This window comes from Staurois parvus, unplaced genomic scaffold (genome assembly GCF_062004578.1).
Source record: "Staurois parvus isolate SC_StPar_1 unplaced genomic scaffold, SC_StPar_1.0 ptg000195l, whole genome shotgun sequence".
NCBI classification, from domain to species: Eukaryota; Metazoa; Chordata; class Amphibia; order Anura; family Ranidae; genus Staurois; species Staurois parvus.
The window spans coordinates 10032634-10045911 of NW_028317991.1; the positions used below are offsets into that span (position 1 = coordinate 10032634).

The window sequence follows — 13278 nt, forward strand, 5'->3', positions numbered from 1 at the left end:
GGTCTGGGCAGGGGTGGACTGACAACTCATGGAGCCCCCAGGCAATAGGGGATCATGGGGCCCCTGTGTCTTTGCCCAAACTCAAAAAAGCCTATGAAAAAGGTACCAGGGCCATCTCATGGGGCCCCTACTGACCCCGGGCCCTCGGGCAGTGCCCGAGTTTTCAAATGGTCAGTCCGCCCCTGGGTCTGGGAGATCATCACTTAACTGCTACATGGCTGATCCATACTGGAAAGGTCAAATGAGCAAATTAATAAGCCTTCCCCAGCACAGTTGGATTTCTGGAAAGCCAGCATATGCTGTAGCTGCTAGGAGGGGCAAATGGCCACCGACATGCCAAGTAGCCCCTTCTTAACTAGGGACACCACCAAGCTTCTAATTCACTCCCTTGTTATCTCTTGTCTCAACTACTAAAACTCCATTGTCGTTGACTTACCTCTACATAGACTATCATGAATTATGCAGCCAGACTCATCCACCTTACAAACCACCTGGTATCCACCATCCCAATCTGCCAATCCCACCACTGGCATCTGATCGCCCAGGAACTATAACTGATGTCCACAGCCTCTCCAGGAGAAATGTTCTTCAGCTATGACTATGCTAATCCCCCATAGACCTTTATAGGACTGGACGGCAAAGGTCTCCAGTCTCAGAGTGCAGCCCTATGAAGTAATAAGGTGCAAAAATTATAACAACAAAAAAACTAAAGTTAAGTTGTTAAAATATGGATATAAGAACATCCATATCCTCATTTTTTCCTGCTGTATAATATGAAGGCTCCTATACACTTACACACACTTTGGATGCAAAGGGATATATCAGACCCCTGTAATAGATCTTGCTGTAGAATGTGGTGCCATGGCTCTTTGTAGAACTTTTTCCCTGTTCACATATATACATAATGGAGTGAATCGGCAGGGGAGCCACATTTTCTATTAATCGCTTATCTCCATCACCGAGAGACTCCAGCCAGTCATTTTGATTACTGGGTCTCCGGGCCTTTTGGGTTCTCTATTGTACTGCACCACTACACTAACAGAAGTAGTGACAGGAAAGTCAAACCTGAAATAGCAAATTAATCTGAGTGGCATTACACTCTCTACCTTAAAGAGTTATTAAACCCAGGACCCTGTATTCACTATATCTGGTCTCCCACAGTACACTACATGGAAATGCAATTATTTTAGTAAATATAAACTGCTAAATACCTTTTCTCATTAGCAGTTAGAGCAGTCTTGTGACTTCTATCAGTGTCCAGCAGAGCACTGGTTAAATCTTGTAGGAGGAGTTTTCATTCTCCGCTGGTTGTCCTTTGATGCTGCATAACCCCTGAGCTCTGTCTGGACAGTGCTGATTGGCCCTGTGCCAATCACATGCACCCTCCCAAAGAAAAAAAAAGACAACACACACCAAACTGAGCATGTGCAGCTTGCCTTCAAAGCTCTTTTCTCAGCAGATGGATGGGGGGCAATAGAAGAAGGGGAGGATCAGAGAAGACAGGATCAAACAGCCTTTTTACACAATGCTGAGGATTAACCCCTTAGGTTCCAAAGTGAGTATAACAAGCATGCATTACTGCATACACAGAATGATTTTTACTGTTGTGGGTTTAGTAACACTTTAAGTATTGTAGGGCTGTTACAGCCATTAGCACATACATGCTAACGTGTGTTGCATTAAAGCAGAACATTTATTTGAATTAGCTGCCTAATGCACTAAAACTGACCAAAAAAGGTGCACCATATTGACACTATGACGCACATTGGTGCATTGTCCGCTGACGGTGCGTTGTGTGCACCCCAATGGAACTCCTATGCCATCTAGAGTGCATTACAGCAACCTATGTAAAGTACGATTAGGCCCTTAAAACAAGCATGTATGTTCGCTCTCTTAAAGAGTCCATAATATTATTAATTAAAAGAAGTTACACCATAAAATACAACATTCTCAATGATCAATCAAGCAGCGTCCTGTGCTAACAGCCCTGTGTATGACATCATGGGCTCCACTGCTCACTACAGATTATGCTGTTTACTCAGATATCCGGCCAGCAGTACGGGTGAAGGTGACATTCCCAGAACAGAACAAGTGGATTGCCATAGGATTGCCAAGACAATATCTCAGGCATCAAAGAGACTGAAACCATATATTGTACCATATTTCCTGCCTCTCCATATTCTGCCTATGAAGTATCCCTAAAAGTCATTTTTTATGCAAATCTCTTGTTTAAATTGATGATGTTCATATGGTTCTGATGGTGTTCAGATCAAGAATTGAAGAATATACAATCAGTATAAATGGTAAAAATAAAGAAACTAAAAATTCCCTACCATACAGGTGGTCCTCTCTTAGGGGGCCAGAGTCCTGAGGTTTCCTCCTTTCCAGCTCCAGGCTTGCAGACAGGCCCCATCCCACTATGCCTCCTGGTTACTGAGCAGACTTTCCCACCTTTTAAGGGAGTCCATCCCCTTGCCAAGCCTCCTGTTGGGGATTGGCTGAGGTCCCTCAAAGGTGCACCCTACCACTCCCCAGATCCACCCACTGCCTCCAAGGCCCTCCTCCAAAAACCTCAGAGCAAGGAGAAATTCCAGGTGGGCTGGCCTTCAGAGTCTCTAAGTTCTGACCAGAATTTGGCTATTGCACCTGAGCTGCTATTCAGCTCCTGTCTAACCATTAGGGATCTTGCTCCACTTAGTGTAACTAGGAGGGTGCCACACAATTAAAATTTAAAACACCTTATAAAATCATTGACCAAAGACAAATAGTAAAATAATGGTGCCACGATGCCTCATATAAGTTAATATCAAATAATATCCAGAAGAGCATAACCCATCACTCAGGGGATAGGAATGCCACATCCCAAACTACAACACAGGATACAAAAAGGGGGTAACCTCCAAAAATAGGGACTTTTAAGGCACTGTGCTACAAAACAAAACAAGAATAAACTATAAAATTATATTCATTGAAGTTCATTAAAACGGTAGACCAACAATTCCACCAACTTAGATAGTAAATATTGGACAAAACATGACCAACAAATCACATGGTAATATTTGACAATTCCATAACCTGCTGTTAAACCTGACGCGTTTCGCAGTCCACATCTGCTTCTTCATCGTCTACAAAAACGTATATACTTTCACAGTAACAAATATATATATACAGTATCTCCCAGAAGTGAGTCCGCCCCTCACATTTTTGTAAATATTTCATTCTATCTATTCATGTGACAACACTGAAGAAATGACACTTTGCTACAATGTGACGTAGTGAGTGTACAGCTTGTATAACATGTATATTTGCTGTCCCCTCAAAATAACTCAACACACAGCCATTAATGTCTAAACCGCTGGCAACAAAAGTGAGTCCACCCCTAAGTGACAATGTCCAAAGTGGGCCCAAAATGTCAATATTTTGTGTGGCCACCATTATTTTCCAGCACTGCCTTAACCCTCTTGGGCATGGAGTTCACCAGAGCTTCACAGGTTGCCACTGGAGTCCTCTTCCACTCCTCCATGACGACATTGTGACTTCACGGGCCGACTCGGTGTCATGACGCTGGGGATTGGGCCTGGCATCCCACTTGCTGAGGCCATATAGGGGAGAGGTGGCGACGGAGCCAGATGTGATTACTGGGCTGCTTTTTTTTCTTGGGACGTTTGACTGGGTTATGGGCCACCAGGTGCTGGGTTCAACTTTTCATTTCTACTATATGAGCGCTCTTGCCAATATCTATATTGATCAATTGTGGATCTGAAGTTTGGAGGCAGACTTTAGGGGGTAAGTGAAGTTGAGGGATACTCTCCCCATGTGTGTGTGTTTTTTTTTTGGGGGGGAGGGTTAATAGTATATACCCATATGCTAGATATACTGTATGTCTCTAGGAGGGTGTTTTTGGCAAAGAGCTCATTCCTTATATTTTTGGAAGAATTATCTTAAGTATAATATTTTGCCCCCCCGTTAGAAATTATTGGAGCATATGCCATTATATATGGATATTGGTCTTTGGTCTTCTCGAGTTTTCTAAAACTACTTTAACAGAAAGATTATATATTTTCACCTTTTCTTACATTTGATAACTAGCAGTGGTCTTCACCCCCTCCTCTCCTCTGTGTGTCTGGCATGGTTTCTCCCTTCTTCCCCTTTTTGGGGGGGAGATGGATATATGGGCATATGATGCAGCGTCTATCCCTGGTGGCAGACATCAGTGTATATTATCGCTTTGGAACCACTAACAAGTTTGTTATCTAAGTGAATACAGTGGTAAGAGTTTCAACAAATTATCTATGTTATGTGTATTAATAGTTGGAATATTTTCATGTAGACATACATATATTTGTTACTGTGAAGTTATGTACTTGTTTTTGTAGATGACCCCCGCAAAACCTTTGAAGAAGCAGATGTGGACTGTGAAATGCGTTGGCAGAAAAAAATGGGATATGGAATCGTCAAATCTTATCATGTGATTTGTTGGTCATGTTTTATCAACTATTTACTAACTAAGTGGTGGAATTGTTGGTCCACCGTTTTAATGGACTTCAATAAATATAATTTTATATATTATTTTATATATTATATATAATTATATTATTAATTCTTGTTTTGTATTTTAGCACAGTGCCTTAAAAGTCCCTATTTTTGGAGGTTACTCCCTTTTTGTATCCTGTGTAATATCAAATAATGGAATAGGCTAATCGGTGAATTTGTCACTTTGGATCTGCTGCACATTTATTATATCTTGTTTTAGTTTTTTTAAGCACTGCACTTATTTTAATTATTACCTGTAAGTTTGATGGTGGGAACTACTTTTTAGTGCTGGTTTGCTGGTAGGTAGGGCCATATAGTGCATGGAGTCTGTTTTGTGTGTTTTTATAATATCTTGCATTTTTTTTATTTTTTTGTCTATAAATTGCATAAAAAAGTAAAATGAAGAGCCTATCATTTTTGAGACAACATCACCAAAAGAAAGCCTTCTATGTCCTAAACAATATTTGTATTACTTTGCAATGACAAAGTTATTGCTGAATAAAACATCACACAGTGGAATTTTAAGGTCCATAGGGGGGCACAGGTGGGAAAGCTGAACTGGTTAACGATCGCAGGTTGAATTAGTAATACATCTCAGATTCAGAGATTTACTGTGGCAACTGCTGGCGTCATTGGGCCTCCTGAATCTTGCTGGCAATTAGTCCCTTATTAGCATGCAGTTCCAGGACAATGAAGGTCCTGAGATATTTAGTGGAACACAGATAGCTGAATCAGAGAATCCTTTGCACAGTTTGCGCGCACATCTGGGGGACCCTGTACAAGCAGTGATAACACACATTTAATGTTGTTTGCACAGGCAGAGAATGAGCCTCTGACGTTGGCAAGGCTATTACCCAGAGGACACAATGAAAGCCACACAGAAGAGCCGGGGACTGGCCGCCAAATGTCACAAATGTGAGTGAGCAAAGTGGAATTTGATTGAGGTCTTGGATGTGTTGGGGGGGACACTGGGTTATAAGAGGGACCGCGGCTCGCCTGGCGCCAGAAAGTTCTGACAAGCCTTCCTTAAAGGCGCTCACACATAGCAACAATTTTAGCGGATAGGCAAGGCATGGACGCTATAGTAATTCTTAGTCTGATCACGATGGCACTTTTCTCCACCACCCGACTTGTGCATTGTGCTCCACTGGGACGCGATGACGCTCTGCGACTTAGAGAAGGTATGTGCAAATAGCAAAATATACATAACAGGTATAGGATTGCTTGTATAGAGCAAGGATGCCCAAAGTACCATTTAATGACTTCATTTTTGTTTTTTACAAAAGTACAGGTCATCATTTTTATGGACACATTGGGATTGATTTACTAAAGTAGCAGAGGCTGTTTACTTAAGGAAGCCAATGTTCCCATAGCTTAGTAAGTAAAATGAAGCAGAGTTCACTTTCTGCAAGGGAGACTAAAAAAATATAGGTTTGCTTGCACATGATTGGATGATTGAGGTGAACACAGCTTCTATTCATTCACTAGGTTTAGTAGATGTTCACCTTTGAAAATGTAGGTGTATTCAAGAATTTCTTAACCTTTCCAACATGGAGGAGCCCTTGGAATAATTTTCATGTCTCAAGGACTCCCTGCAAAATTATTACATATACCCAGTGTGGATAAAATGGGACATCTCCCAGGTAATATTTGCTATGGTTTTCTTTGTACTGGTCCATTAGGTTAGTGGACCATGGGAGAATGACGCTACTATATTATTGGTCAATGGGAGTAGGACCCCCTTTATGTTAGTGGTCAGTGGGAGAAGGACTACCTTATGTTGGTGGTCAGTGGGAGAAGGACTGTCTTATGTTAGTGGCCAGTGGGAGAAGGACCCCCTTACATTTGTGGACAGTGGCAGAAAGCCCTCCTTATCTTAGTGGTCAGTGGGAGAAAGACCCCTTATGTTAGTGGTCAGTGGAGGACGAACTACCTTATTTTAATGGTCAGTGGAAGAAAGACCCCCTTATATTACGCTATATAAGTACCTGAAATAAATCAAAATAAAAATAAAATAAATTAGTGGTCAGTGGAATAAGGACCCCCTTATGCTAGTGGTCAGTGGGAGAAGGACCCCTTATGTTAGTGGTTGGTGGAAGAACTACCTAATATTATTGGTCAGTGGAAGAAAGACCCCCTTATATTATTGGTCAGTGGGAGAAGAACCCCCTTATATTAGTGGTCAGTGGGAGAAAGCCCCCCTTATATTAGTGGTCATTAAAAGAAGGACCCCGTTATATTAGTGATCTGTGGGAGAAGAACCACCCTATATTAGTGGCCAGTGTGAGAAAGACCCTCATATGTTCATGGCCAGTGGGAGAAGGACCCCCTTATGTTCATGGTCAAAGAGTGAAGGACACCCTTATATTAGTGGCTAGTGGGAGAAGGACCCCCTTATGTTAGTGATCAGTGGGTGAAGGACCCCTTTATATTAATTGGCAGTGGGAGAAGGACCCCCTTATGTTAGTGTTCAGTGAGAGATGGGCCCCCTTATATTAGTGGCTATTGGGAAAAGGACCGCTTATATTAGTGGTCAATGGAAGAAGGACCCACTTATGTTAGTGATCAGTGTGAGAAGGACCCTCTTATATTAGTGGATATTGTAAGAACAACTCCATTATATTAGTGGTCAGTGGGAGAAGGACCCCTTTATAGTAGTGGTCAGTGGGAGAAGGACCCCCTTTATAATAGTGGTCAGTGGGAGAAGGACCCCCTTTTAGTAGTGGTCAATGGGAGAAGGACCCCCTTTTAGTAGTGGTCAGTGGGAGAAGGACCCCCGTTATAATAGTGGTCAATGGGAGAAGGACCCCCTTATATTAGTGGTCAGTGGGAAAAGGACCCTCTTACGTTAGTAGTCGGAGGAAGAAGGACACTTTTGCATTGAGATCAGTGGAATGACTGCCATTCCTAAAAATAGCTATTGATGGCAACGGATAATGAGAGATAAAATAATTTTATTGCTCAAGGAACCCCTTGTAATCTTTGGAGGAACCTTGAGGTTCCATGGAATCTCGGTTGAGAAAGGCTGCTCTGTTCCTTTAATAAATCAATTCCATTTCCATTAGAGCTGTGCAAACAAGTGCTAGGTGTTACCATGCACCCAGAGTTTAAATTTCCCATGCAGATTCTGCTCTCAGCATTCTCTTATGAGGACAGGACTTACTCTGAGGATTGCTAAAAATGTAAATGTATATCTAAACCCATACAATGAGCTTCTCTTATTTGCTCCCTTTTGGTCTATTAAATATATATAGTTACATAGTTAGTCAGCTGACAAAAGTCTATCCAGTTCAACCAAAAAAAAAAAAGTTATACCCCTATACCTACAGTTGATCCAGAGGAAGGCAAAAACCCAGCAAAGCATGATCCAATTTGCTCCTGCAGTAGAAAAAATTCCTTCCTGATCCCAGAGAGGCATTTGGATATTCCCTGGATCAACTTTACCTATAAATGTTAGTATCCAGTTATATTCTGTGTATATAGGAAAGAATCTAGGACTTTTATAAAGCAATCCACTGAGCTGGCCAGAACCAACTCTTGAGGGAGTCTATTCCACATTTTCACAGCTCTCACTGTGAAGAAACCTTTCTGTGTTTGGAGATTAAATTTCTTTTCCTCCAGATGTAAAGAGTGCCCCCTTGTCCTCTGTGATGACCTCAGGGTGAATAGCTCTACACCGAGTTCACTATATGAACCACTGATGTATTTATACATGGAGATCATATCCCCTCTTATGTATTATACATGGAGATCATATCCCCCCCTTATGTATTATACATGGAGATCATATCCCCCCTTATGTATTATACATGGTGATCATATCCCCCCTTATGTATTATACATGGAGATCATATCCCCCCTTATGTATTATACATGGAGATCATATCCCCCCCCTTATGTATTATACATGGTGATCATATCCTCCCTTATGTATTATACATGTTGATCATATCCCCCCTTAATCTCTTCTTCTCAAGAGAGAATAAATTCAGTTCCTCTAATCTTTCCTCATAGCTGAGCTCCACCATGCCTCTTATCAGTTTGGTTGCCCTTCCCTGTACTTCTTCAGTTCCCCAATGTTTTTTTTTGTGAATTGGTGCCCAAAATTGAACTGCATATTCCAGATGAGGTCTTACTAATGATTTGTACCGGGGTAATATGATATCTCTCTCTCTGGAGTCTATATCTCTTTTAATACAAGAGAGGATTTTGCTCGCTTTAGAAACTGCAACTTGGCATTGCATGCCAGTATTAAGCTTGTGATCTACCAGAACTCCCAGATCCTTCTCCACCATTGATTCCCCCAGTTGTACCCCCCCTAGTATGTATGATGCATGCATATTCTTAGCCCCCAAGTGCAGAACCTTACATTTATCAACATTAAACCTCATTTGCCAAATAGATGCCCAATTACACAGAGCATTGAGGTCGGCTTTTAAGTTAGAGACATCCTGTAAGGACGCTATTCCACTGCACAGCTTGGTGTCATCTGCAAAGACTGAAATGGGATTTATAGCCAGTTTTCTATGCATTTACATACTGATATTTCCAAGCCGGTAGAATTTACCTTACACATTATACCACTGGAAGTGTTTTCTTAAATCTGTGCAAAAAAAAACACCTGTTGATTCCACCAAAAATCTGCTGATGACTTTTTATGCTCTCTGCACTGTTATCTGATAACACTGTTCCCAGCTATCTCTATGGATTGCAAAACATCTCCTTCTATGTTATGGGGAAGGAGTTCTGTAGTTTTAACACACTACCTGTCCTAGGGTGACAAGGTTGCTTCTCTGTGGCTGCAGCATGGAGTGAGCATTGTCAGCCTAGGACAGGAAATGTGTTATTGACAGGATCAGCAGGCTAAAAAAAAGACAGAAACTGAAAAAAATAATGCAGCTGCAATGAAATTTACATTTTAGTTTAGACACACTTTAACTCATTGTATACTCTCTGGTTAAAAACACTATCATAACACAAGAGTTAATAAGAGTTAATACACGTAATAATAGTAAGTTGATTTTCATAATTTCTCAAGCCTTTTGTTAATATATATATATATATATATATAGTTTTGGAGTTTTTTACATTTGCATGCACACCAAATGTTCCAGTGGTACTTAGAAAGTTGAACTCTTCTTTAAAAGAAAACCAAAAAGAAAACATTTTCTGCAACTGATTAAATGCCACTTGTAATGTTTTAGTTTAGTAATTGTTGAAATTGCAGGACAGCTTGGTCTGCATGTAAAGGTGAAGAAAATATAAATAAAGATAATATTGGAAAAACAAATTAAAACACTAAATGCTGTTATTACATGCATCAACCACTTACAATAATAGAACAAAATTATTAAATAAACAATCATTCGTTTTTTTAAATCAGTCATACTTCTCATTTAATTTACACATTTCTGTTTAAGCAGCCAAATATATATATATATATATATATATATCTTTTTTTATGTACTTCTACTACTACTAATATAGTAATAAAAATAATATATATCTTCACAATAATAATAATAATCCTTTTTTAAAAAATTCTGTGGAGATTCTTCAATTAATTATACACAAAGCAAAATTTTGCTAATAACGATTAATATATTACTGAATTTTTTACACAATTTTTTTACAATTATGCTAATTTAATTTTGAAACATGCTTGTGCAGTGCTTAGTTAAAGTGTTACCAAACCCAGGGTCCTGCATTCACTATATCTGGTCTGCCACAGTACACAGAACATGGAAATGCAATTATTTTAGTAAATATAAACTGCTAAATCCATTTTCTCATCAGCAGTTAGAGCAGTCTTGTGACTTATATCAGTGTCCAGCTGAGCACTGGTTAAAGCTTGTAGGAGGAGTTTTCATTCTGCTCTGACTGTCCTATGAGGTTGCATAACCCCTGGCCCTCTGTCTGGAGAGTTCTGATTGGCCCTGTGCTTCTCTAGCCATACACAAAAAACTGAGCATGTGCAGAGTGACTCCTAGAGCTCTGTACTATCAGCAGATGGATTGGGGACAGTAGAAGAAGGGGAGGATCAGAGAAGACAGGATCAAACAGCCTTTTTCCACAATGCATAGGCTTAACCCTTAGGTTCCACAGTAAGTATAACAAGCATGCTTTATTACATATACAGACTGATTTTACTGTTGTGGGTTTAGTAACACTTTAATTCTAGCGTAATATGATTTTTACCAAACCTACACTGAAGATGTATCCTTCTGGTGCATGTGTGTTTTAAATACACAGTGGTTCCTTTTTTCACCTGCAGTGAATGTGAGCTTCACTAATTTATAAATATACCCCTCAATGTTATTTTTCTAATAATGAAAATCATGACTATAGAATATATTTTTAAAGCTGAACTCCAGGCAGATATAAAATCATAATTTGCTGCAGCTCTGTCACCATGAATACACTCTTACATTATTTTTTTTTTAATGGAAGAAGTGTAAGTGCTTGTATTTGACTTGGTATCCGCCTCTTGCAGCCCTCTATACAGCAGGGTTCAGACCCAGGGAGGGAAAAGCAGCACAAAGAGTTAATCAGTTGTTTGAGTCCAAGAATGCTGATAGGAGGAGAGAGCAGAGTGACAGAGAGACGAGCTCAGCAGTATTCTGCTTCCCCCACCCTCACTGGAAGAACAAGACCTTTGAGCCTGGGCTCACTCTGAGGTGAAGAATTCACAGCATTTTCTGTGTGCATTCCGCACCGCATCACAATCGCACTCCGTTCATGCGAACCGCTGCGGGTGTGTATGTTAAGTTACAAAATGTACGGCTCCAATCGCACCACACACAGATCGCATGTGATATGCCACAACACACAAGTGTGAACCCGGGCAGAGTGTTATTTCACTGCAGCAGAAAAAAAATTCAGGTCTCCTGCCTGCTGGACGGGACTGTGCTGTGTGTCAGAGCTGTGTAATTCTCAGGAATGGAGGAACAGAAATGTATCTGTTTTCCTGAGGTTCACTCTGAAAATTCCTGTCTGGTTAATTCACATATAACAATGCAGCTTACGTTCATCATCAGTCACCAATGGAATAAAATAAGTTATGTTGAAATTGAAAAAAAAAAAAAAAATACTTGATGAATTTGCACTCACTGGCCACTTTATTAGGCACGCCTGGTCAATTGCTTGGTAACACAAATTGCTAATCAGCCAATCACATGGCAGCAACTCAATGCATTTAGGCATCTGCACATGGTGAAGATGACTTGCTGAAGTTCAAACTGAGCATCAGAATGGGGAAAAAAGGGGATTTAAGTGACTTTGATGTGGCATGATTGTTGGTGCCAGAGGGGCTGGTATAAGTATTTCAAAAACTGCTGATCTGCTGGGATTTTCATGCACAACCATCTCTAGGGTTTGCAGAGAATGGTCCAAAAAAGAGAAAATATCCAGTGAGTGGCAGGTGTGTGGTGGAAATGCCTTGTTGATGTCAGAGGTCTGAGGAGAATGGGCAGACTGGTTTGAGATGATAGAAAGTAACTCAGGTCAATATGGACCAAAATCTCTGAGGAATGTTTCCAACACCTTGTTTAATCTATGCCAGGAAGAAATAAGCCAGTTCTGTAGGCACAGGGGGTCCAACCCAGTACTAGCAAGGTGTACCTAACAGGGGTGGACTGACAACTCATGGGGCCTCCAGGCAATAGGAAATCATGGGGCCCCTGTGTCCTTGCCCACACTTAAACCACACCCAAAAAAGCAGATGAAAGGTATCAGGGGCATCTCATGGGTCCTCTTACTGACCCGAGTGCCCAAATGGTCAGTCTGCCCCTGGTACCTAATAATGTGGCCGGTGAGTGTATCTGTCAAGAATAAACTCAGTCTCGGTTGTCTGTTTTTATTTCATTAGAGGAATCAGAAGAGACAGAACAAGGACGCCCGGAGACAGACGAGCGCGATAGAATTGTGACTTTTTTAGCTTTATTGGAGAAAGCAGAAAGAATTGCCAGTTCTAGATTTGCAGCTCAGATCACTGGAATTAGAGGTAAGCTTCCCCATTCCCTACTATGGCCACCGTATAGGGTAGCTGGTCTCAGCCTCTTCATGAACGTCTCCTGATAACTGTCTAGAACATTATTTTTTTTAAAGCAAATATCTCTGTAAGCCAAATGCAGGAATATTTTAATTCAGAAAAACCTTAAAATTTATTTTCTGACCAGGGGCGGACTGACAACTCATGGGGCCCCCGGGCAATAGGGGATCATGGGGCCCCGTGTCCTTGCCCAAGCTCAAAAAAGCCTATGAAAAAGGTACCAGGGGCATCTCATGGGGCCCCCTACTGACCTCGGGCTCTCGGGCAGTGCCCGAGTTTCCAAATGGTCAGTCCGCCCCTGGTCCTGACCAATCTTTTTTCTTCTAGTTTTGGATAGGGATCAGCTCAGTGTTCGCTTTGAACTTTAGTTTGGAGTGAGTTCTGGCTGTTTGGACATCAGTGCTTGATAAGGAAACAGCAGGTGCTTGCAATCGCTGCACCCATACCAATCATTGATGGTATCCTACCCATTCATTTACATGGACAGGAATCCCTGACCACATGGAGGACTTAAATCATTGTCAAAATATGTCAATATGGGCAAAATATATTTGGGCAATGATGTCACCACTATGCCCACCCATTCCCTGGCAGAGATGTGCCCCTTCGCAGGCAGTTATACTTTAACTAACTCACATATTGATAAAGACATGAAATACGAACAAAGTATAGCCCTTTATAGTGTGTGCTTATCT

The 13278-nt window shown here is 41.0% G+C and overlaps 1 protein-coding gene across 1 annotated transcript in view; it reads left to right on the forward strand.

Annotated features, from left to right (window-relative positions):
* Positions 1–5517: 5517 nt before the first annotated feature.
* The window catches only part of LOC149461693 (uncharacterized), a 28216-nt gene continuing 20455 nt past the window's right edge, over positions 5518–13278 (forward strand). The window contains exons 1-2 of the mRNA XM_089677936.1: positions 5518–5714; positions 12401–12535. Of these exons, the coding sequence (XP_089534062.1) occupies positions 5606–5714; positions 12401–12535 (244 nt within the window). The 5' untranslated portion in view covers positions 5518–5605. The remainder of the gene's footprint in view (positions 5715–12400; positions 12536–13278) is intronic.